The 21746-nt window shown below is 52.2% G+C and overlaps 1 protein-coding gene across 3 annotated transcripts in view; it reads left to right on the top strand.

The window, feature by feature from the left end:
• Positions 1-21746, top strand: part of UBR2 (ubiquitin protein ligase E3 component n-recognin 2) — a 1804160-nt gene that overhangs the window by 1690254 nt on the left and 92160 nt on the right. For all 3 annotated transcript variants that reach the window (XM_086927821.1, XM_086927820.1, XM_086927822.1), the window contains one exon: positions 13848-14018. In XM_086927821.1, the coding sequence (XP_086783947.1) occupies positions 13848-14018 (171 nt within the window). The remainder of the gene's footprint in view (positions 1-13847; positions 14019-21746) is intronic.

Here is a 21746-nt window from a genome sequence, read left to right as displayed (position 1 = left end):
TATGTACCTATGGTACCTTATGTGATCTTTCAAACGATATCTCAAGATTAAATTTGGTAAAAACAACAGCAAGCTCAAATCCCAACCGCTGCACACCAATGTGAGAAGTTGGCCTGATATATGATGCTCACTAGTTCTAGTGATCACCTTGTATCAGTCCAAACAACCCTCATGGTGATTGGTTGTAAGTCAACCTTATAGACCAGCTATCCTAATGGTAGCATGGACAAAGCAGTCTTAGGCTAAACTCTTTTGGCATGTGAAGCCAGCTGTTTTACCACATATAACCCCTTGAATACCAAGTGAAAGGACACCACACAGGTTGTTATGAAAATAAACAGTATATTTATTAATAACAAACACCTCTGAACTATTTATGAGATCAGAGGGCTAAGCACATGACAAGACTCTTAGGAAAAATACGTTTAAGTTGCACGAATTACAATGGTGCCCTAGGGGCACGTCAAACCATATACTAAGTAAGTGGGTTGAGAAAGTCGATAGAAGGAATGGAGCTGTCCAGAGGCTGTAGGATCGCTGGGACTACACTACCCTAACTTTAGGTAAGTAATAGGAGGCCCATGGAACGCGTGTGCAGAGTGTGAACTCACACGCGAGATGCGTAACAAAGTCAATGGACAGTACAATTTATGAAAAAGGTAAGTACGGACAGTTCTGACTAGTTAGGACTAAAACGACTGGAAATCTGGACACTAGGAGAGTTGATCTACCCTTGAGCACCGAAATGCTCTTGTTACCTCACCCACGGGCTGCAGGTGCATATGTGTCAAAGTGTGTTGGGTTTCCGCGTTGAAGTCTATGGAGCCTTGAAGAAAGATGCTGCAGGCGACCAGGAGGAAGCTGTCCGGAGTGATCCAAGGGTGGATCAAGGAAGATGAAGACCTGAAAGCAGAGGGGACAATGTTCAAAGTCACTAGCCAGTGACTGGAGTGGAACCAGGAAGGAACCAGATGCTGTCGTCGCGATCAGTTGAAGAGTGGACGCTTGACTCTGCAGCCACGTGGACCAGGAGGTGTCTTCCACGACCAGGATGGAGGCACGAGCTGTCCCACGCAGGCTCTCGCTGTCCGCGGAGTTGGTTCCAGATTCGGCGTCAACAGGCCTTGGCAAAGGCAACCCACACGGTGGATGGAAAAGGCGTCTGTTGCAGACCAGGAGGGTCCGGGGTGCTTCTCCTTTGTAGGGAGGCAAGGGCCAGTCTGGAGCAACCAGACCAGCAGTGTAGATTTCAAGGATCGTCGTCTAGGAGGCCACAAGCCAGCCGGCAAGTGACCAGACAACGCGTCGAGCAGCAATCAAGCAAAAGGGCCCCACGCAGATCTCGTGGATGCTGGAGGGCTGATCTTCTGTGCAGGAGCTGCTCGGGGCTGGGGCTTCTCAATCCCCAAAGCACTTCGTCGAGGATACCTCAGAAGTCGTGCTGGAAGCGAAGTGCAGTTTCTTCAAGATGACCGGTCCCACGTGTCTCGTCACACCCACGGATCTCAGCTGTGCTGCAGATGTGAGTTGAGGTCGGAGAGGTCTGGAAGTCCGGGTCTCGTCGGGCTCTGAAGTCTGGTCCCACCAGGGAAGACGACAAAAGTGAACCGCTGGAACGCTTGATGGTGCCTGCTTGTGCAGGGTGGTCACTCCTTGGCCACAAGGGAGATTTCTTCAGTCTTTTGTGGAGCAGAACGTCGAAGTCCAGAGTTTTTTCTTGTAAAGTTTCAATTCAGGATAATCTAATTTGGAATGGGACCAGCTCCTACCTTTATTCTCCTAAAGGGGGCTGTACTATCACTAGGACCCTCCTATGGGTGGGACCAGGAAGGGGGGTGGTTACACCCCCTATCCTTTGTCCGGTTTCGCGCCAGAGCTGGGGCTGGAGTGCCGCAGCAACTGGTTTGAGCCGGTGTATGCACAGGGCACCTTGTGTGCCCCAGGCATGTCTCATTCCTTTCAGGCCTGTCCTACCCAATACACAAAATCCTGGTGCTAGCACCTCCCAAGGCAGGAAACCCTTTGTCCAAGCCTCCCTCGCTGGAAGGACTCCCAGCAGCAGGTCAGACTTGTCTGTGGTGGCAGCATCCATTTTGTGATGCTGAGACTCGAGTTAACTTTAACCGGGGTTCACAGTTACATACATGTCATGTCCCTCTAAAAGGGTGGAATGCTACCCCCGTCCCCAGAACTGGCGAGGGGGTAGTATTCCAATTCGTATGACACCTTACTCGACATGTTTTGATAATGCTATGCCAAAGTTAGCAATAACCGCGAGGATTATGATGCATTACGAGTATATGGTATAGCGTTATCATGGAAACAGCTAAAGGACTTGGTTCCGAAAGCTGCAGACAGGCTCAGCTCATACCAGAGCACTATCTCACATAATTCCAAGCACTCTGCCTCCAGGATTGTTAAGGCCTGCCATAGGAGTGACTTATAGGAGTATATGTGTCCATTTTAGGTTTAGATATAGGTCTACTATATCTAAAGCAAAGGGTGATTACACCACCTTGCCCCAGCTGATTGATCAGCCAGTTGTGTCAGATTTGGATGGCCAGCCAGGGGTGGCATAATACATGCTGCAACCCCTGGTAGGCCTTGGGTTCACTTATGCCCTGGGTACCTATGGTACACTGTACAAGGACTTACAAGAGTGACCCAATACCAATTGGTAAATGCACCTAAAGTACATGGATGTCAATTTAGAGAGAGAACAGCTAGGCTGTGGGTCTGTTTAGCAGGCCCACAGCCAGGGAAAGTCGTAAACCAGTGAAGCAAAAAGCAAAAATCTGGGATGACCATAGGATTGCAGACCCTACTCTCCTACATACACCCCCACAGCTTACTCCTTCATGCCTGGAGATTGAACAGGGTAATCTGAATTCTTTCTCTCTTCCTTCTGACGTGGTGGATGTTATTTTTTCTGCCAAGACGTCTCTCCACCAAGTCTACTTATCCTTATAGGTGGTCCAAATTTGTCCTTTGGTGTGGGGAGAAGTCTATTGACTCTTTGAGGGCTCGCTTATCCGACATTCTTCAGTTTGCACTGTCTCTGGCCCAGCAGGGTTTTGCTTGCTACTGTGAAAGGTTATTTATCGGCTTTGTCGACATTCCTTTGTTTGCCCGATCAGCCGTCTTTGTTTAAGTCACATGTTGTATTACGTTTCAAGTCAGGGCCTTACCAACAAATTTCCGCCTACTCCATTTATTGTACCTCAATGGGATATACATCTTGTCTTAATCTACTTGATGGGTTCTCCTTTTGAACCCTTCCACAAGTGTCCCTTGAGACTACTGTTTTTCTTGTTGCAATTACCTCTGCAAGGAGGGGGTAAATGAGCTTCAAGCTCTGAGTTCGAAACCCCCATTCTTGACCATTCATGCTGAAAGAATGGTACTCAGGACCAGGGCTGCTTTTCTGCCAAAGGTGGTGACTCCCATCTGGGGCAGTCTATTACCCTTCCTTCCTTCTATCCTCCCCCTCACCCTTCCAAGGAGGAGGAGCGGCTTCACCGTTTGGACCCAAAGAGTGCGGTGAGCTTCTATCTTGATAGAACTAAAGACTATTGTGTGGATGACCAGCTCTTCGTGGGCTTTGCTGGCTGCAGAAAAGGCAGAGCGGTGCACAAGCGCACACTTTCCAGATGGATTGTCTTCTTTATGAAGATTTGTTACTCTTTGGCCGGTAAGGAACCTCCAGAGGGTTTAAGAGCTCATTCTAGCAGGGCAAAGTCTTCTACATCTGCCTTATCTAGAGGTGCTCCTGTTGAGGACATCTGTAGAGCGGAAACTTGGGCCTCCCTCCACACTTTCGCAAAGCATTACTGCTTAGATTCCAAGGTGAGGAGGGAGGGCCTTTTTGCGCGCTCTGTTCTACAGGATTACTTGGTATAGAAGAATGGACACCCTCCTCCGGGAGTGGGGACTGCTATGGGATTCCATTCACAAGGGGAGGAATCCACTGGCAGATGTATCCATCAGAAGAACAAGTTACTTACCTTCGGTAACGCTTTTTCTGGTGGATACAGTATCTGCCTGTGGATTCCTCACTGACCCTCCTCCCCGTTGTCCACTCTTCTATTCCTGCAAAGTGTTTTATTTTTCTCTGGAAATGTTAAACTGTTTTTGCTATTTGCATTGCATTCACACTATGTGTATTGGTTTGAATATTGTGTACTGTGTATACTGTACCTATTTATATCGGTCCATCCATGTGCCTCGGGGGCACGGAACAAGGGCGGAATGGATGTCATCACGCTGACCAGGCTCTCTTATGGATCCGGTAACGTCAGCGAGGTCATGAGCGAAGCCGTGCCTCTGTGACGTCGTCCACGACCTTGTCTGCATAGACAGCTACAAAAATTTCCGAATGCTGCTGGCGCAGGGGGGTATTCACAAGGTGAGGAATCCACAGGCAGATACTGTATCCACCAGAAAAACATTACCGAAGGTAAGTAACTTGCTCGTTTGGGCCACCCACGGCCCTGGGGCGTTGGGTGCAGAGCATCTGGTTTCTTTACCAACTGTCGGGGAGACCCTTCAGGCTGAGATTGCAGGCGTCGTCTCCAAGCTTGGGGGAGACCTCCTCGTGATTTTGGGCCACTCAAACACGGGCCGTGGGCATCGGGGGGCAGAGTCGTGCAGAATCGCGGATCCGCCTGGTTCCGGATAGTGTGGGTGAGTCTTGGCTTGAGCAAATCTGGTGCTCACGGGAGACAGAGTTGGTTAGATGAGTGCATGGCAGGTCTGCCGGGCTCTGGGGGTTTTTGGCTGCTGGACTCGCTGGGGTTCTCGCCGTAGGCAGGTTAAAGGTGGGTCAGGGCGGTAGGGCTGGGGCCAAAGCAGTAGGTGTCCTTTTCTCCCTGGCTCAGCACTGCTCTTCCGGCCTTCTTCTTTCTTCCTCGAATCTGAGGAGGCAAGGTTCAGGGTTGCCCCAACATACTAAATTTAGGGCGTTCAAGGGGTGTTCAGGTCGGGACCATTGGGTCCCTTCCTTGGGGTGGGTACACCTCCTATTATGACATCCTCCAGGCGGGGGGGGCATGAGCCGCTCACGAATTGGTTGAGTCCCCTCGTGAAAAGGACTGAGTTGTGTGCTTCACCTCGCCTCCCCCACCTGAGGGGTGGGGTTGGCAAAGATGGGCACACCTCTCGTCCTAGCTTGGTTTTCCTGCCAATTCACCGATCCAAAGGACGGGGGGCTGAACCGGTGGGAGCCAGTTGCTGCAGGCAGAAAAAGGCAGGGACAGTTTCCAAAGGCGGCAGGCCTTTGAAGCTTCCCCTTTCGTGGACCCTGCCCATCCTCTGGGAGGAGGCATGACACCTCTACCCAGGATGGGCTTTGTTCCTGGACCCAGAGAGCAGATGCTCTCTACCCAGGGGTCCAGAAACCTGTCTGGTGGTGGCACATAGCGGGCAGCCATTCAGGAACCACACCAGGGCTTGTGTGCTGAGAAGTTTGTTACCAAACTTCCCAATTTTTAGTTAAGCCATTATGGAGCTGTGGAGTTCGTAATGACCAAATCCCAGATCTTATACTCCTTATGGCTTTACTAACAATGTCTAAGAATGGACTTATACACTGTGGGGGTACAGGCTTCATGCCACTGTACCCTCACCTCAGGGCTAGTGCACCCTGATTGAGGGGTGTCTTACCTAGGCCTCAGGCAGTGGGTTGCAGGCATGGCACACAGGGATGTATTTAAACACAAGAAGGGGTGGGGAGAACAAAAAAATATATATATATATGCAACAAAACAACACTAGACACACAAAACAAATCTGTTTTGAAAACTGCCCTCACTCACACACAAAAGTATGTGACATGCTTCATCATCGGGTCTGCTTACGAAACGCCCTGGCGTAGCCACGCTCAGGGCGGAGCATAGAGGAGGGGGAAAAGACAAAACAAGACACAATTACAAGACACAACACAAATGTGACGAAAACAGTGATAGAACAGTGAATGTAAATGTAAATGTAAATGTATTTGAGCTTATATAGCGCACAGCTACCCACAAAGGGTTTCCCGGCGCTTGCTTAGGGAACCCGTCCTGGTATTCCCCTGTGAGATAACCCCGGCAGGGTATCCACAAGGTGAAAGCCAGGCATCCCGCCGCGAGGGGCCGTTGTGGAGATTAAGCAAGCTATTGCCCAGAGTCGCAGAGTGTGAACCCGTGAGTCGAGAAGGCACCGGAGCGAGAATTATCGAGTCCGTGGAATTTTTGAGCCCAAGACCCGCCGAGGCGGGGAATTGAACCCTGGTCCAGGGCCGATCTCAGGTTCCGGGTCTGCCGCCTCTAACCCCTGAGCCACACTTCTCCACTCTCACCCTGCGACTGGGTATAGTGATAGAACAAAGTGCAGCATGAGAATGTGCTTTAAAACTGGCTTGTGGATACCATATGAACCTTTATTTGTAGGTTCCACATCCAGGATTAAAAATGTGAAGGATGGGCTGTGTTAAGGGAGAATATTAAGTTCTCACAACACCCCTCCTTGAACTGCTTGTGCCAACATGTTTCGACCGCCTTACTCTGCCAAAGTTATCACCCTGGTCTTCTTCAGGACGTCTATCTCTCCCAGTCCTGGTACCCACCTAACCTCAGCCTGGCCAATAGGTGGTCAAAAAGATTTCTCTAGATCATAAATCGATCAAGACTTGTGGAGGAAATTCCCACCATCACGGGATGCAAATACTAGAAAGAAGCACAATAAATCGTATGCTTACATGTATCATGCATGTTATTAGACACCATAGAAGGTATCCACCCGTCTTGTGTCTATACGATGTCGACCTCAGTAACAAAGTTAATGGGGCTATTAAATTAAACAGACCCCTGGGGTGGCTCATGAAACCAACCACCCCTTCCATGCTATGAACGGATAACCGTAAAAAATGTTAGATACAATATATTGCTGCATGAGAGGTTACCACACCACCCTTAAAATTGCACAACCTCCTACAGTAAATCACATAAAAATGGCATGCATCTGAGCTGATGTAAATTGCAGCCATCTGTACCTGACTTCCATGGCGTACTCACCGAGTTTATCAATGTTTTAAACTCGAAATGGCGCCCGGCAGGAGGATTCCAAAGAACACAACCTGTGTTCAAATGAAAAGAAAGAAGAAAAAAAAAGAAAAAACGGGGAACCGTTAAATCTAACGTGAATGGATGTCGGAGAATCGTTTTATGCATCCAAACAAGGTTTCCCCTGCAGATCGCATATCTACTACCAGCCGAGTAACGCAGGACGTGACGCCTTATTACAAAGCGGTAGAGTTAAGGCCCCTCTTCGCCCGCACAATGATACTCCTTACTGTTCCGTAGGATTTCCCCTCTAAATGTGCCTTCTCCTGGATCGCTGTGCAGTGTATCTATCAATCAATCAATCAAGAAATGTGTATAGCGTGCTACTCACCCGAGGGTCTCAAGGCGCTGGGGGGGGGGGGGGCCTACTGCTCGAACAGCCTGGCCTTCAGTTGCTTCCTGAAGGAGAGGTGGTCTTGGGTGAGGCGGAGGTGGATGGGGAGGGAGTTCCAGGTCTTGGCTGCCAGGTAGGAGAAGGATCTTCCTCCAATGGTGGTTCTTCGGATTCGTGGAACGGCGGCGAGGGCGTGGTTGGTCGATCGTAGTTGGCGGGTGGGAGTGTAGACAGTTAGGCAGCTGTTGAGGTACCTGGGGCCCAGGTCGTGGAGGGCTTTGTGTGCGTGGGTGAGGAGGCGGAACATGATTCTTTTGCTGACGGGGAGCGAGTGCAGGTCTCTCAGGTGTCTGGAGATGTGGCTGTGGCAGGGAATGTCCTAGATGAGTCGTGCGGAGGCGTTCTGGATGCGTTGGAGTCTTTTCTGCAGTTTGGCTGTGGTTCCGGTGTAGAGGGTGTTTCCGTAGTCTAGTCGGCTGGTGACAAGAGCCTGGGTGACCGTCTTCCTGGTTTCGGTGGGGATCCATCTGAAGATCTTTCGGAACATGCGTTGGATGTTGAAGCATGAAGATGAGACGGCGTTGACTTGTCTGGTCATTGACAGGGAAGAGTCCAGGATGAAGCCCAGGTTGCGTGCGAGATCCGTTGGTTTGAGTGCTCTGCCTAGGGCCGGGGGCCACCAGGAGTCGTCCCAGGCAGAAGGTGTTGATCCAAGGATGAGGAGTTCCGTCTTGTCTGAGTTCAGTATCAGGCGGCTGTTCTTCATCCACTCGGCTACTTCTTTCATCCCTTCGTGTAGGTTAGTTCTGGCGGTGTCGTTGGTGAGGGAGAGGATCTGCTGGGTGTCGTTGGCGTAGGAGATGATGTTGAGGCTGTGTTGGCGTGCGATGGTTGCGAGGGGGCTCATGTACACGTTGAAGAGGGTGGGGCTGAGTGATGAGCCTTGTGGTATGCCGCAGATGACTTCGGTGGCCTCAGATCTGAACGGAGGGAGGCGGACTCTCTGGGTTCTTCCGGCGAGGAACGAGATGATCCAATCCAGTGCCTTCTCCTGGAATCCGACGTTGCTGAGGCGTTGAACTAGGGTGCGGTGGCAGACAGTATCGAACGCTGCAGAGAGGTCCAGGAGGATGTGGGCCGCTGTTTCCCCGTTGTCGAGCAGGGTTCGGATGTCATCAGTGGCTGCGAAGAGGGCGGTCTCGGTGCTGTGATTGGCTCGGAAGCCGGACTGTGAGTGGTCGAGGGATCCGTTCGTCTCGAGGAAGGCGGCCAGCTGTCTGTTGACGGTCTTCTCGATGACTTTGGCGGGAAACGGGAGCAGCGAGATGGGGCGGTAGTTCTTGAGGTCGGTGGGGTCTGCTGATGGTTTCTTCAGGAGGGCGCTGAGTTCGGCGTGCTTCCAGCTCTCCGGGAAGGTGGCAGTGTTGAAGGAGCAGTTGATGATGTCCCGGAGTTGGGGTGCGATGACTGAGTCTGCCTTGTTGAAGACGTGGTGAGGGCATTGGTCGGTTGGTGATCCTGAGTGGATGGTGTTCATCGTCCGGATGATGTCTTTGGTGTTGACTGGGGTCCAATCGCGGAGGGTGGTGGTGGGGAGCGTTGGTTCTGTGGTTGGGTGCGTGGTCTGTTCGCTGAAGCTGTTGTGTATGTCTACGATCTTGTGGAAGAACGTGGCGAGTGAGTCGCAGAGGTCTTGTGAGGGAGTGATGTTGTTGTTTTGAGTGCTGGGGTTGGAGAGCTCTTTGACGATGCTGAAGAGCTACTTGCTGTTGTGTGCGTTGTTGTCTAGTCGTTCCTTGAATGCTGTCTTCTTGGTGGTGTGGATCAGCTGGTGGTGCTTGCGGGTGGCGTGCTTGAGGGCAGTCATGTTGGCTGTAGTTGGGTTCTTTCGCCAGGCTTTCTCGAGGGTGCGGCAGTTCTTCTTGGAGTTCTTGAGGTCGTCGTTGAACCACGGGGCTTTCTTGCTTCCGGGCCTGCTGGGATGGGTTTTCAGGGGTGCGAGGTCGTCGGCGCAGTTGGTGATCCATTGTGCAAGGTTGAGGGCTGCTTGGTTGGGGTCCGTTGATCTGGCGGGGGGGGGTTCTGGTTCAGTGATGTGGTGAGGTTGTCGGTGGTGATCTTGTTCCAGTTCCTGCGGGGAACCTGTTGCGGGAGGTGGTGGGTGATGTTCTTTCTGAAGCTGAAGTGGACGCAGCTGTGGTCTGTCCAGTGAAGTCCGGTTGAGTGGCTGAAGGAGACGTGCTTGCTGGAAGTGAAGACTGGGTCAAGCGTGTGTCCGGCGTAATGGGTGGGGGTGTTCACCAGGTGCTTGAGTCTGAGGTTAGCGAGGTTGTCCAGTAGGGTGGTGGTGTTGTTGTCGTTGTTGTTCTCCAGGTGGAAGTTGAGATCCCCAAGGAGGATGTAGTCGGCGGAGGGGAGGGCGTGTGGGCAGATAAAGTCTGCGATGTCTTCGCTGAATTGTGTGCGGGGTCCTGGGGGTCTGTAGATGAGGGTGCCTCTGAGTGTGGTCTTGGGGTCGGTGTGTATCTGGAAGTGAAGATGTTCGGCGGCTGTGAGGGTGTCTTCGGAGTTGGACGAGATGCGGATGGTGTTTTTGTGGATGATGGCGATTCCTCCTCCAGTCTGGTTGGCGCGGTCCCTCCAGATGATCTTGTAGCCGTCTGGGATGGCGATGGCGGGCGATGAGGAGGCGTTCATCCAGGTCTCCGTGAGGAAGGCGACGTCCGGGGATGTGGTGTCGAGCAGGTTTCATAGTTCCACGGCGTGTCTGTGGATGGAGCGGGTGTTGAGCAGGATGCACTTCAGGTGGTTGCTGTAGGTGCTCGGCTTGGCGGATGCGGGTGGGTTGCGGGTCTGGATGCCGGTGAACTTGCAGGCTTGGCAGGTGAAGGGTCCGTGGGTGCGTCTTGGGGTGGCTTGGTGGCATCCGGGGAGGCGTCCGGTGTTGAGTGCGCTGAGGGTGGCGGCGTCGTACATCCGGCGGGAGGGATGGCATCTGCGGTGGCCAGGGGGTCTGGCGCTGGGCGCGGTCCAGGCGCGGATCGGCGCAGACGGGCTTGCCTTTGGAGCGCCCGGGAGCGGAGTGGGGAGGGGAGCGATGTGAGGAGAGGCTGAAGGAGCGGGGGAGGGGCCGCGGGGGAGCAGCGGCGGGGAGCGGGGTGGGTCACCGGGAGCACGAGAGGAGAGGACCGAATCCAAGCAAGGGCACAACAGTCAAACAGGGGGCACAACAGCACAGAGATAGCAGAATACAATCAGGGGCAGGGGCAACAGACAATGGCACAAGCACGGATAGAGAGAATACTATCACAGAATACTATCACAGAATACAGGCAATACAGGCAAGCAATACAGAATACAGGCAAGCAAACAAAAGTTACTGGCAGTGGCGGCGGCAATGTGGACTGGCACACGCAGGTTGGCCACGCGGCGGGTGGAGCGACCGGCACTGACCAGGTCAGGTCAGGTCACCTTTAGGTGCCTTTAGTGTTCACAACTCTGGGCCTTGTAACAAAATATTACTGTTGTGTCCGTTGTTTGGAACCCGCCAGCTGTTTTTTTCCCATAACATGATGGAAAAGAACCTACTTCTTAAAAAACAAACAAAATTGCAGTATAACTATGTTTAAGTTTTTAATTTTTAAATTTCCTCTTTAAATGTTCGTTATTTTGTTTTGTTTGTCTCATTTAATCCTCTGCAGCAAATTATGCGGGCTAATATATTGGTTAAACAGCCGTAGAAACATGTGATCGGGGCAATAAAAGAACACTTCTAAGAAACTATGATGACTGACTCCACTTGAAGAGGGCATGGGCTGAGATTGGAAAACATGGATAAATGCTCAACCAGGCCTGTAAAAAGGCTTCACACACTCTTCAAAGTTGCACTTAATACACACCTGCAGGGAACGACTCTCCTGCAGAAGCGAAATGATCTGAACTTGAGTCAATATCTGCGTGAAACCGAGAAGTGCATCTTTTCTTCCCACTAGGGCAAACTTTCACTGTGGAAGCAGCGTCGGGCGGCTCCTTTTTCAACTAGGTTACCGGACACACCCACCCTCATGCTGCCGTCATGACGCGGCGGCGTTAATGCGTCAATACGTGAAGGGCTGCTTGGAGGTGAAGTCCCTTCCCATCCAATATCCTCGCTGCCCAGGCTATCTACGTATACTCAGTAATTCGAGCAGACAGCCAAGGAAAGCGTACTCCACGGGGCTTCAAAAGTCCCCGTCTCGTATGCCAATCATGTTCTGATGCATTTTTATATGAATCGTACACCAAAAAGCCTGATCCCTTTGGTGAATAATACCAGCGCTCTCCACAAAGGTATTTTGATAAGGGGAGAACACCAACCCCAGCCCTTACAGTACAAGTATATATATGCAGGAGGCGGGGGAGGAAGGTGAAGAGGGGCAAAGAGGGAAGAAAAGGGAACTAGAAAAAAGAGAATGGCCCATAAGTTTGTTTTACTGTAGGAGGGCCTATCAATATTTCTCCTGGCCAATCAGCCCACTCCCTGTTGGCAATCCCAGAATTCCAAAAACTATCAGCCCTGTGATATGGTACACAGAGATGTATGCCATGTCGACTCTTCACTTTTCTCTGCACCAAAACACGCAGCCTGCAATAGCAGTGTGTGGGGATGAAGGTAAAGGGCCTCTAAGGGTGGCTCAAAAGGTGCTGCAGCCCTTAAGGGATTCTCTGGTCAGAGTGCCTTTGGTACCCATGATACCTTTTTCAAGGGGGCTTACCTGTAGCCAGAGATGTGCCAATTGTGGTTACAAAGGTACAGTCTTGCCGTCTCAGATTCTAGGAAGAAAGAAGGACCGAAGAGCCGTGCTGACCCAGAAAGAAGAGGACACCAAATGCTTTTGCCCCAGCCCTACTGGCCAGTTCCATCTACAACCAGGCCCTGATTGGCATGGACCCCGGGCTCATCAAATCAGGTTGCAACAGATATCAGCCAAAAAGTGGGGGGTAGCCATGCAAAAAGGTGCACTTTCCTACAAGTACCCACCAGAAATATTGTTAGCAAAGGTAAGTACTTTTGCTTTCAAGGTCCTGCCTTAATACCAACAGTCAAATATTTTTATGAAGTACTCTATATCTTGATGTGAGGACAGATTCTACCAGACCAGTGTAACATGAGGCTTGTTTGGGCAGTAAGCAAAGCAGAGGGTCTGTGCCTGTGATGGAGGTACCTGTATATCAAACCTTATGCAGGGTGGTATGATAGAGGCACGCAAGGCTCAACCATGCGTGCCTCTACCACATAACCGAACCACGAATGTGACTTAACCACACATTCCTTTACAAGCATGCCTGTGCCATGCAATTTCATGGTAAAGGCATAAACGGTAAGGATGTATGAGTAGCTAAGTTCGCCACTACACTGACCCCCCCCTCCCCCCCCGGCCTAAACCCTAAATTACAAACCGCCTACGTCCCCCCGCCCTAAATCACAAACCCCCTAGATGCCCTGAGCCATAAATTACAAACACCCCACCTGCCCCCCCCGCGCTAAGCCCTAAATTACAAACCCCCCCAGCCCTAATCCCTAAATTACAAACCCCGCCCCACCTTCCCCAAGCACAAAACCCTAAATTACAAACCCCCTACCTGGATCCCCACCCTGAGTCCTAAATTACAAACCCCCTACCAGCCCTCCGCCCTGAGCCCTAATAACAGACCATTCCTTAAATATTACCCTCAAACCCAGCCCTTAAAGCTACACCAACCCCTTTCTCCTGCCCTGACCCCTAAAACCTCACCGACTCCTTAAAAGTACCCTGATGACCCCCTCCCCGAGCCCTAAAAACGTATGCGTGGTTTCGGAAAAAACATTGTTCGGGCAAGTTTAGTAATGCTTGCGGGCTTCCAGAACCCATGGTTCTGGCCGCGTAGTTCCGAATGTTTCCCTTTATGCAGTAATAGTACTGGGAGGAGGGTGGTTCTGTTGAACTGGGATGAAATCAACAGTCAAGATGCCCAGTAGTACCATTCGAAGAAGTGAATGGCAAGGCCCCTATCACAGTACAGAAGGGGTGTTCATGTTTGATTCTTTGGGCCTTGCAGGCCTAAATGACATACAAGAGAACATGGTTAAAAGATGTTGAGTTATTTACTTTGTCCTTATTGGGGAGTTACCTTTCTTGTGTTTCTTTAAAAGTATAACAATGTGGCCCTGTCTCTAATCATTTTCTCAACAACATGAGAAATAGTTGAAATGTATCATATTGTTTTGCAGTTAATGCAATATAGTCACCTCCTACTCTTGCTTCTCTGAATTCATTCTCGTAATTTTATAGTTATGTTTCATGTGGTTCTATTATTGTTCAATGTCATTCTTTACCTTTGAATGGTGACTTTTAATAAACAGAGACTAACTTTTACTTTGGTTTCTGCCAAAGGTGTCCGAAATCAGGTGGTGATAAAGGTCGGGCACCAACATTGTGCCTTGTTTGCGGAACCATGCTGTGCTCGCAGAGTTATTGCTGCCAGACCGAGGTGGACGGAGATGATGTTGGTGCGTGTACTGCACATACATACACTTGTGGATCCGGTGTCGGCATCTTTCTCAGGTTAGGACGTTGCTTGGTTGGGAATGTTTATGTTTAGATTACTATATTAGTGAAGCTATTTTAGAACAACAATTTTGTTAAAAAATTGAAAATTTTAAACCGTGCTTAGGATTTTTCTGTCTGTATGTCTCACAGAAACTTCTAGCCGCAGATTTCTTACCTTAGAACTTTCCCCAGGTGTCTGCCTGGAACAAGAATTTTTTTTGTGAGCGGTACCCTAGGTGGTGTCATTCGGCTCTGCGTGGGATCGCCATTGTCTGCGACGGAAGTGACATGCGTGGTGCCTATATATGGGTCAGTCCAGCTCGCTGATGTCACTTTTTAATTTCAAATGTATTTTATTGAATATTTCAACAGGCATATATCGAGACATCTCAGCAGGTTGTACAAGCAAGAGGCATAGATAGGGGACGGGACAGACAAGCATGTCTTCCCTAGCACGAAGTAACAAAGCAAGATAAATATGCCAGAGGAACATTACGACATCATGAGTGCGAAGGATCTGCGTTGCAGTCGTATGACATGAGAAGAACAGCAACAACCAAGAAGTCCCAGCCTCCCCCCCCCTCTGAGCCCCCCACCCCCACCCCCACCCCGACCAGTGTGCTCCGAAGTGTCTAGAGGTCCATCAATGTGCCAGTAAGGATTAGTGTGGCTGTCCGGGAAGTCACCGCGGGTCTTCGGTGGCATCGGTAAGACGTAGGACCCGAAGGTATTTGGGGCATGTGATTTCATTGAATTCTTTGGACAGCAGGGTCAGTAAAGGAAGCCACGTTTTCCGAAAGGCATCTGTAGAGTTAGTGAGTGTGGCGTGAATGCGCTCCATCCCAAGGGTAAACCAAAGCTTATGAGGCCATCCTGTGTGTGTAGGCTTAGTCGTGGATCCCCACAGTGATATGTGCTGCGTGGCTGCTTGTACGGCAATGCCCATTTGCCGGCCCCGCAAGGACTTTAAGGGGAATGTTAGTGCGTTAGGTAGACCCAGCAAAGCATATGCAGGAAATCTCGGGATTTCAGTCCCAAAGGTGGAGTCGATATCGTCCAGGACCACCTTCCAGAAGTCTCCGAGTTCCGAGCATTCCCAAAGGAGGTGAGTCAGAGTGCCCCTTTCCCCACATCCCCTCCAACAAAGTTCGCTGCGTGCCGGGTTCCCCCTGTGTAGTCGGACTGGGGTGAGGTGCCAGTACATAGCCAATTTAACTGCTGTCTCCTTCGCCGTGGTGTTGCGTGTGGTGTGTGAAGCTCTGTAATAGACGTATCCCCATTCTTTGAACGTCAAAGCCCTACCCAGTTCAGCCTCCCAACGCTTCTGGCTTGGTGTTTTAACCTGGGCTTGTGGTGGTGTGAGCATTTTGTAAAGTTCAGAAATGAGGTGTTTATCCGTTTCTTTAGTAAGCAGCCATTTTTCTAAGGTTGACATGGGGCGGCTCACCAACGCTGCGATATCCAGGTCTGTGAGCAAGTGCCTAAGTTGAAGGTATTGGAAAAGATGAGGGTTCTCTATGTTATACCCCTGTTTAATGTCCGCGAAGGGGAGAAATCCCTGCAAGTCAAAAAGGTCACCTGCGGCACGACATGCCGTGTCTCGCCATTGTTGGAATGTGCCTGCGCCATCACCCGGAGGGAAATCAGGGTTATCCAATATGGGCGTGAACGGGGAGGGAAAAGTTGTCAATCCGTGTTTGTGTGCCACCCTGTCCCATATCTGTAGAGTCGTGCGTGTGATAGGAGACCTCAACATGTATCTCGGCCTATGTTGTCTAGCGAGGAATGGAACCCTCCAATGTGGTGTCCGTGCCATGGCCCTGTCCTGGAAGAGCCATCTCTTCTCTGACTCGGGTCTGTACCATTCTACTAGATATCGGAGTTGAAATGCTTGGAAATTTCGCATAAGGTTTGGGACACCGAGACCGCCTTCGTCCATGCTCCTATATGGCAGTAATTTGTGGATTCGTGCTCGCTTTCCTTCCCAGACAAAGGCAAACAGGGTGTCCTGTAGGATTTTCAGAATGCCTGCCGGGGCATAATTGGGATCGTTTGGAACAGGTATAGGATCCGCGGCAGGATTGACATTTTCACTGCTGCTACCCTCCCTAGTAGGGAAAGAGGCTGTTTGGGCCATCGCGCCAGGTCCGTCCGGATCTGGGCGAGGAGAGTGTTATAATTAGTTGACACCGTGAGGTCTGTGGAGGGAGTTAAAGTAATCCCCAAATATGGCACATGGGTAGCTAGCTGAAGACCACTCCCCTGACCCACGGCAGGGGCCCGCGAGCATGCATTTTTGCACAACGGCAAAATTAAGGATTTATCAATGTTGATTCGAAACCCTGAGACGGCTCCAAATGAGGCAAGTTCCTCCATGAAGGCGGGTATTGAGTCATTAGGTTGGTCTAGGGCGGCGATGACGTCATCCGCATATAGACTGATAGTATGGGGTTCGCGCCCGAAGTCAACACCCTTAATCCTTGGATTGTCCCGGATCTTTTGCGCTAACGGCTCTATATACAGGGCAAAAAGAAGGGGGGAGAGAGAGGACACCCCTGTCTGGTACCGCGCTGGATTTCGAATGGTTGTGAGTGCAAACCTCCCAGGCGGACCTTAGCCTGCGGGTGATGGTAACAACTCGCTATGCGAGAGCAGAAGTGGTCGCTCAGGCCAAAGCGACGTAGAACTTGTTGTAAGTAATTCCAGTTCACGCGATCAAACGCTTTTTCTGCGTCAATAGCGAGCAGCGCAGAGTCCGAGGCTTGAAAATGCTACTTATTAATAAGGTGAAGTACCCTCTTAGTATTATCACTACATTGTCGGTTGGGTACATTGCCTGACTGATCGGGCTCCAATATACCAGGAAGGCACGGGCCAAGACGCGCGGCAAGAATGCCTGTAAAGAGCTTTAAGTCAAGATTCAACAGTGAAATAGGACGGAATGCAGAGCAGTGTGTGGGTTTCTTACCGGGTTTTGGCAGCACCACCACCTCTGCGGCCAACATGTCCGGAGGTATGGCGCCTACTCCCTCAAAGGAATTAAAAAGGCGGGCGAGCACTGGGGCCAGTTGCCGGCTAAAGAGTTTGTAAAAGCCCGCTGAGAATCCATCTGGTCCCGGAGATTTGAGCGGGCGCAATCGGGATATGGCCGCCAGGACCTCATCTTGGCGAATAGGGGCGTCTAGAGCCTCCGCAGCGGTGTTGGAGATTGCGGTAAGAGCCGTCGTGGCCAGATAGGCCTCGATGTCCTCCAAAGAGGTCTCCTCTTCCCCATATAGTGAAGCATAATAGGAGCAAAACGCCTCGGCTACCTGGGTGTCAGTAGTGATCACCGCCCCGTCGTCGCCCACGAGGCTATTGATCTTGGCCCGTTGGGTCTTAGCCCTTAGAGCACTGGCTAGTAAGCGGCCCGTTCTATTACCCCCGACATAGTAAGTATGTCGAAGACGGAGAGCTGCGAATTCTTCCCTATCTGTATCTAGACTGGCTAATTGGGTCCGAGCCGCTTTCAACTGTTTCCACACGCGTGGGGCGCAGGTGCGGCTGTGAACCCGCTCTAGTTCCGCGACGCGCGCCGTGAGGTCGTCCCGTTTAATTTTGCGGTCCTTGGCCTCTGCCGCCGCTATGGCTATGAGTTCCCCTCGCGTAACCGATTTCAGGGCTCCCCAGAGGGCTGTCACGGAGATGTCGGGCGTGTCGTTGGTGGCCAAGTAGCTAGTGATGCACTCACTGATTCGTTTAGTGACATCAGGCCGTTGCAACAAAGTTTCTCGGAGGCGCCACGGGCCTCGGGGACGGCGGGCTGCTCTAAGTGTGAGGGAGAGCTCCACTGCGTCATGGTCAGAGATGGCCGCCGGCACTATGGTGACCTCCTCAAGGTTCTTGAGGATATCCGAGGAGCCTATGAAGTGGTCGAGCCTGGCATAGGTGTGATGCACATGGGAATAGAATATGAATTGCGAGGTGGTCGGATGTTGGGCTCTCCAGAGGTCTATTAAGTCCCTATCTTTAAGCCATTCATGGCCACTGGGTGAAAGAGCACCAGTCCCTCCATAGCGGTGCCCCGATCTGTCAGTGTGTGTGTCCATAACAATGTTGAGATCTCCACCTAGGAGTAGAGGTGCATGTGGGGTCTGAAGTGCTTCTGAAATAGCGCCTTTCAGGAAGGCCTCCTGTCCTGTGTTCGGGGCATAGAGGGAGCCAATCGTAAGGGTTGTGTCGCCTAATTGAAATGTATGCACCAAGAGTCGACCCCTGATCTCCCCCACCTTGTTTCCCACCCTCCCCTGGAAACTTCTAGATATTAAAATTGCAACCCCTGCGGTTTTCGTTGGGAGGGAGGAAAAGAATTGTTGTGGGAAGACTCTGGAGCGCATCCTATGCCAGTCCTTCTGCAGGAGGTGCGTTTCTTGTAGTAGGCAGATATCTGCTCCAGAGTTCTCTAAGTAGGAGATAACAGCCCTTCGCTTGATCGGGTTATTCAGCCCTTTCACGTTAAGTGTTACTATTTTAAGAGTAATGTCTGTCATGGTGCAGAGGATATGTAGCGCAGCGCAGAGTGGACTTCCGTCATGGTACAGAACCGTGAGATAGCAGGCATTAGGCCGCATCTTTCCCGGCAGCCTTTTAGGTCCAGTCCCGGACCCTGTACGTAGATGAATGACAAACCTCGAAGGCGGCACAGTGGTGACGTAACCCCCTGCCCAATGATAAATCTAGTCTGGCAAACTGGTCCCCACCCTCGGATCCCCCCTAGCCCAACAAGCCCCCCCAAAACAACCAAGAACCACCGCAGTTTGCATCCCTGTAGAGCTGAGCAAAAGTTATCGTGAGCGGAGGCTCTATAGCTACCCCCCCAACCCAACCCCCCCTTCCCAACCCCAACACCCTAGAACTGCATAGTCCCAATCCCGTTGTGTCACACAGGATCGTGGTAGTGAATGTTGAAGGGGTCATCTCCGATGGCGGTCTCTCCGTCCTCCCCGCCCGACCCACCCGCCACAAATGCAGTGTGTGTGCAATATGGAATCTCCCGCGTGGAGGTGTCTATTGCTCTGGGGGAGAGGTTTCTTTGGCCACCTCCGGCACCGCGGTTTCACGCTCTCGGGAGATGACCGAGGCATCCGGTTTAAGGCGGCGAGGTGAGGATCGCTTGTAGTTTAGTCTGCCAACCCCCTCTGGATGGCCCTTGCGAGCTCCTAAGCGTTGGTTCAGTTTCGACGTGGTCTAGACCCAGGAGTGTACAAGTGTCTTCGAGTGACCGCAGCTGATGTAGCCGTCCATTCCACTTAAATATAATCTGAAATGGGTGTCCCCATGAGTAGGGGATCTCTTTCTGCCTTAGGAAATCCGTCACTTGTTTGAATTCCTTTCTCTTCCGGAGAGTGATAGATGAGAGATCCTGGTACAGGGCAATGGGATGACCCTGAAACTGAAGGGGCTGGGCTCGCCGAGCCTCTCTGAGAATCCGCTCTTTTAATGGAAAATCTGGAAGGAACGCCAGGATGTCCGGTGGCGGAGCTGGAGCTTTACGAGGCAACCCCACCCTGTGTGCCCTATCAATGCAAATGGTGAAGTCCGCCGACTCTCCCAGAACACTTCTGAAGAGGGCCTGCAGGTATGCGGTGACATCAGACCCCTCTTCTTTCTGAGGGACCCCCCGGACCCGTATGTTTCGACGGGAACGGTTTTCAAGGTCCTCTGCGTGGGCTTGGAGGTCCACTTGTTGGTCTGTGAGTCGAAGGATCTCTTGTTGGAGCTGTTCAATTTTGTTGCTCCTGGTTTGGTCCACCTCCTCAACAGCGACCACTCGGTCGCCCAGGTCTTCCACGTCGCACCGAAGCTCTCGGACTTCACCCGCAACGTCTTGTTTTAAGGATTTGAAGTCCTCCCTAAGCGAGTTAAACAATGTTTCCAGGAAGGATCTGGTGATGGACACTTGGTCGTCCGTCGCAGTCGGTGGTAACTTCCCGGTCCCTGGTGATGGCGGATCCCTGTGAAGCTTGGGCTGCGACTTAGCCAGTAATTCAGGGAGCGCCTGGGACCCCCTCTTCCCCCTCTGTGCCGCTATAGTGTGGGTGGCTCCGAACACCGGTCAGTGTAGGGTCCCGGGATTTTTGGTAGTCTTAGGAAGATGGCGACGCAGGTGGTTTGAGTGGGAAGGCCACTAGCTTGGTTCAAGTTACCCGGGGCAAAGATAGATGTGGCAATACGTGCACCAGCCAGCCCGGGGGGCAGTAAGGCAAGTCTGTTCCGGGTGGTCAGCTGTCCCCTACCGGGTTATTGCGTGGAGTAATGCGGCGGGGTCAGTTGAGTGCGACCTCCGGCACCCGCAAAAAGTGTCCGGATCAGCAGCAGCAGCCCCTGCAGGGCAAATCCAGCTTCCCCAGCCAGCCCTCCGCCGGAGGCTCGATTGTGCCCCCCGAGCCTCCCCTCGTGCCCACCTCTGCTCTCCTCACCTGGGTGCGTGCATTGTGCCCTGGGATCGTGGCCCACCAGGCCTCTCCAGCGTTGGCTCCCCCTATGGTGCTGCGGCTGTTCTAGACCGCCTGGGGCTCCCAGAAGCTGCTGGGGGTCCACTCACGCAGGCCGTTGTGGATCGGATATCTCCCGTGTGCCCAGTTCACTCCGATCTGCTGTAGAATGCAGGCAGTCCGATGAGTAGGCCCAAGCCGGGGCCTCAAGTTTCGCGATCGCCGGCTGGACCTCTCCTGGTCACCAGCCGGATCGCGAGAGCAGCAAAATGTCCTCTTTCCCTCCTGCGGGCATAGTCAGCTGGAGGCTCGGAGTGGGTCGTCTCCCTTGCCAAGGCACGCACCGCCCGCTCCCCGCAGCTCTGCTTAGCTTGCGGTAGCCGGCGCCCGCACCATCCCGGCAGGCCCGGAGCCGGGACCTCAAGTTTAGCGTCCGCCGGCCGGTTCTCTCCGTGCGCCAACCGGACCAGCAGGGTGACAATGCGGCACTTCAGAGGCTCACCGTTCCAGTAGGGACGGCGGGGGCCACCGATCACGCCGCTCCACCCCTGGCGCCACAGTCGATCTCGGGGATCCCAGGGCAGCGGCTCCGATCTCGGGTGTGGGCGCAGCTGCGGACCCCTGGGCGCCAAACCCCCGTACCGCTCCTCGATGAAGGCACTCGGGGTGCCGATTTCACTCCGGTACACCCCTAAAGTGCGGCACGCCTCTCCGTGCAGGGCCCCCGGTGCCTAGGGGAAGATTCAGGCGAAAATCACGGCGTTTCGGCAGGATCGGGCAGGGAACTCCGGAGACCTGCGACCGATCACGCCGCCATCCTGGACACGCCCCCCCTGATGTCACTTTTTGAGTGACCTTTTTTTGAGACATTGTCTGCTGGTGTGGCAGGCATGTCTACGAGGAAGGTTGGTTTTAGGCCCATTGGGTCCTGTCACTGGCAAATGTTGGTGGCAGACCCACACCTTGTCTGCCTCTGCTGTCTCAAACGCGACTCCGATGCCAAGACCTGCGCCATTTGTGGCACCATGCACCCCAAGGCCTGGAAGGAGTGCTCCTTCAAGCTCCTTGCCACTGGACATGAGAGACTGCAACGTTCTTAATCTCGGTAGAGAAGGAGGACCCAGGAGCAGTAGCTGAGCCATTGATCTTTGTCGAAGTGGTCCGGACATTATTACGTACCACAAATAGAAGAAAAATAGGAAGTCAAAGAGGTATTTGACTTGGGCCCGTCTGTTGAAGTCATCCAATGAGACAAGGGAACATCGGCATT

The sequence above is a fragment of the Lissotriton vulgaris genome, chromosome 6 (genome assembly GCF_964263255.1).
Source record: "Lissotriton vulgaris chromosome 6, aLisVul1.2, whole genome shotgun sequence".
In the NCBI taxonomy this organism is placed as follows: domain Eukaryota; kingdom Metazoa; phylum Chordata; class Amphibia; order Caudata; family Salamandridae; genus Lissotriton; species Lissotriton vulgaris.
Note: the sequence above shows the minus strand (reverse complement) of the source record. Positions and strands in the feature narration are given on the sequence as shown.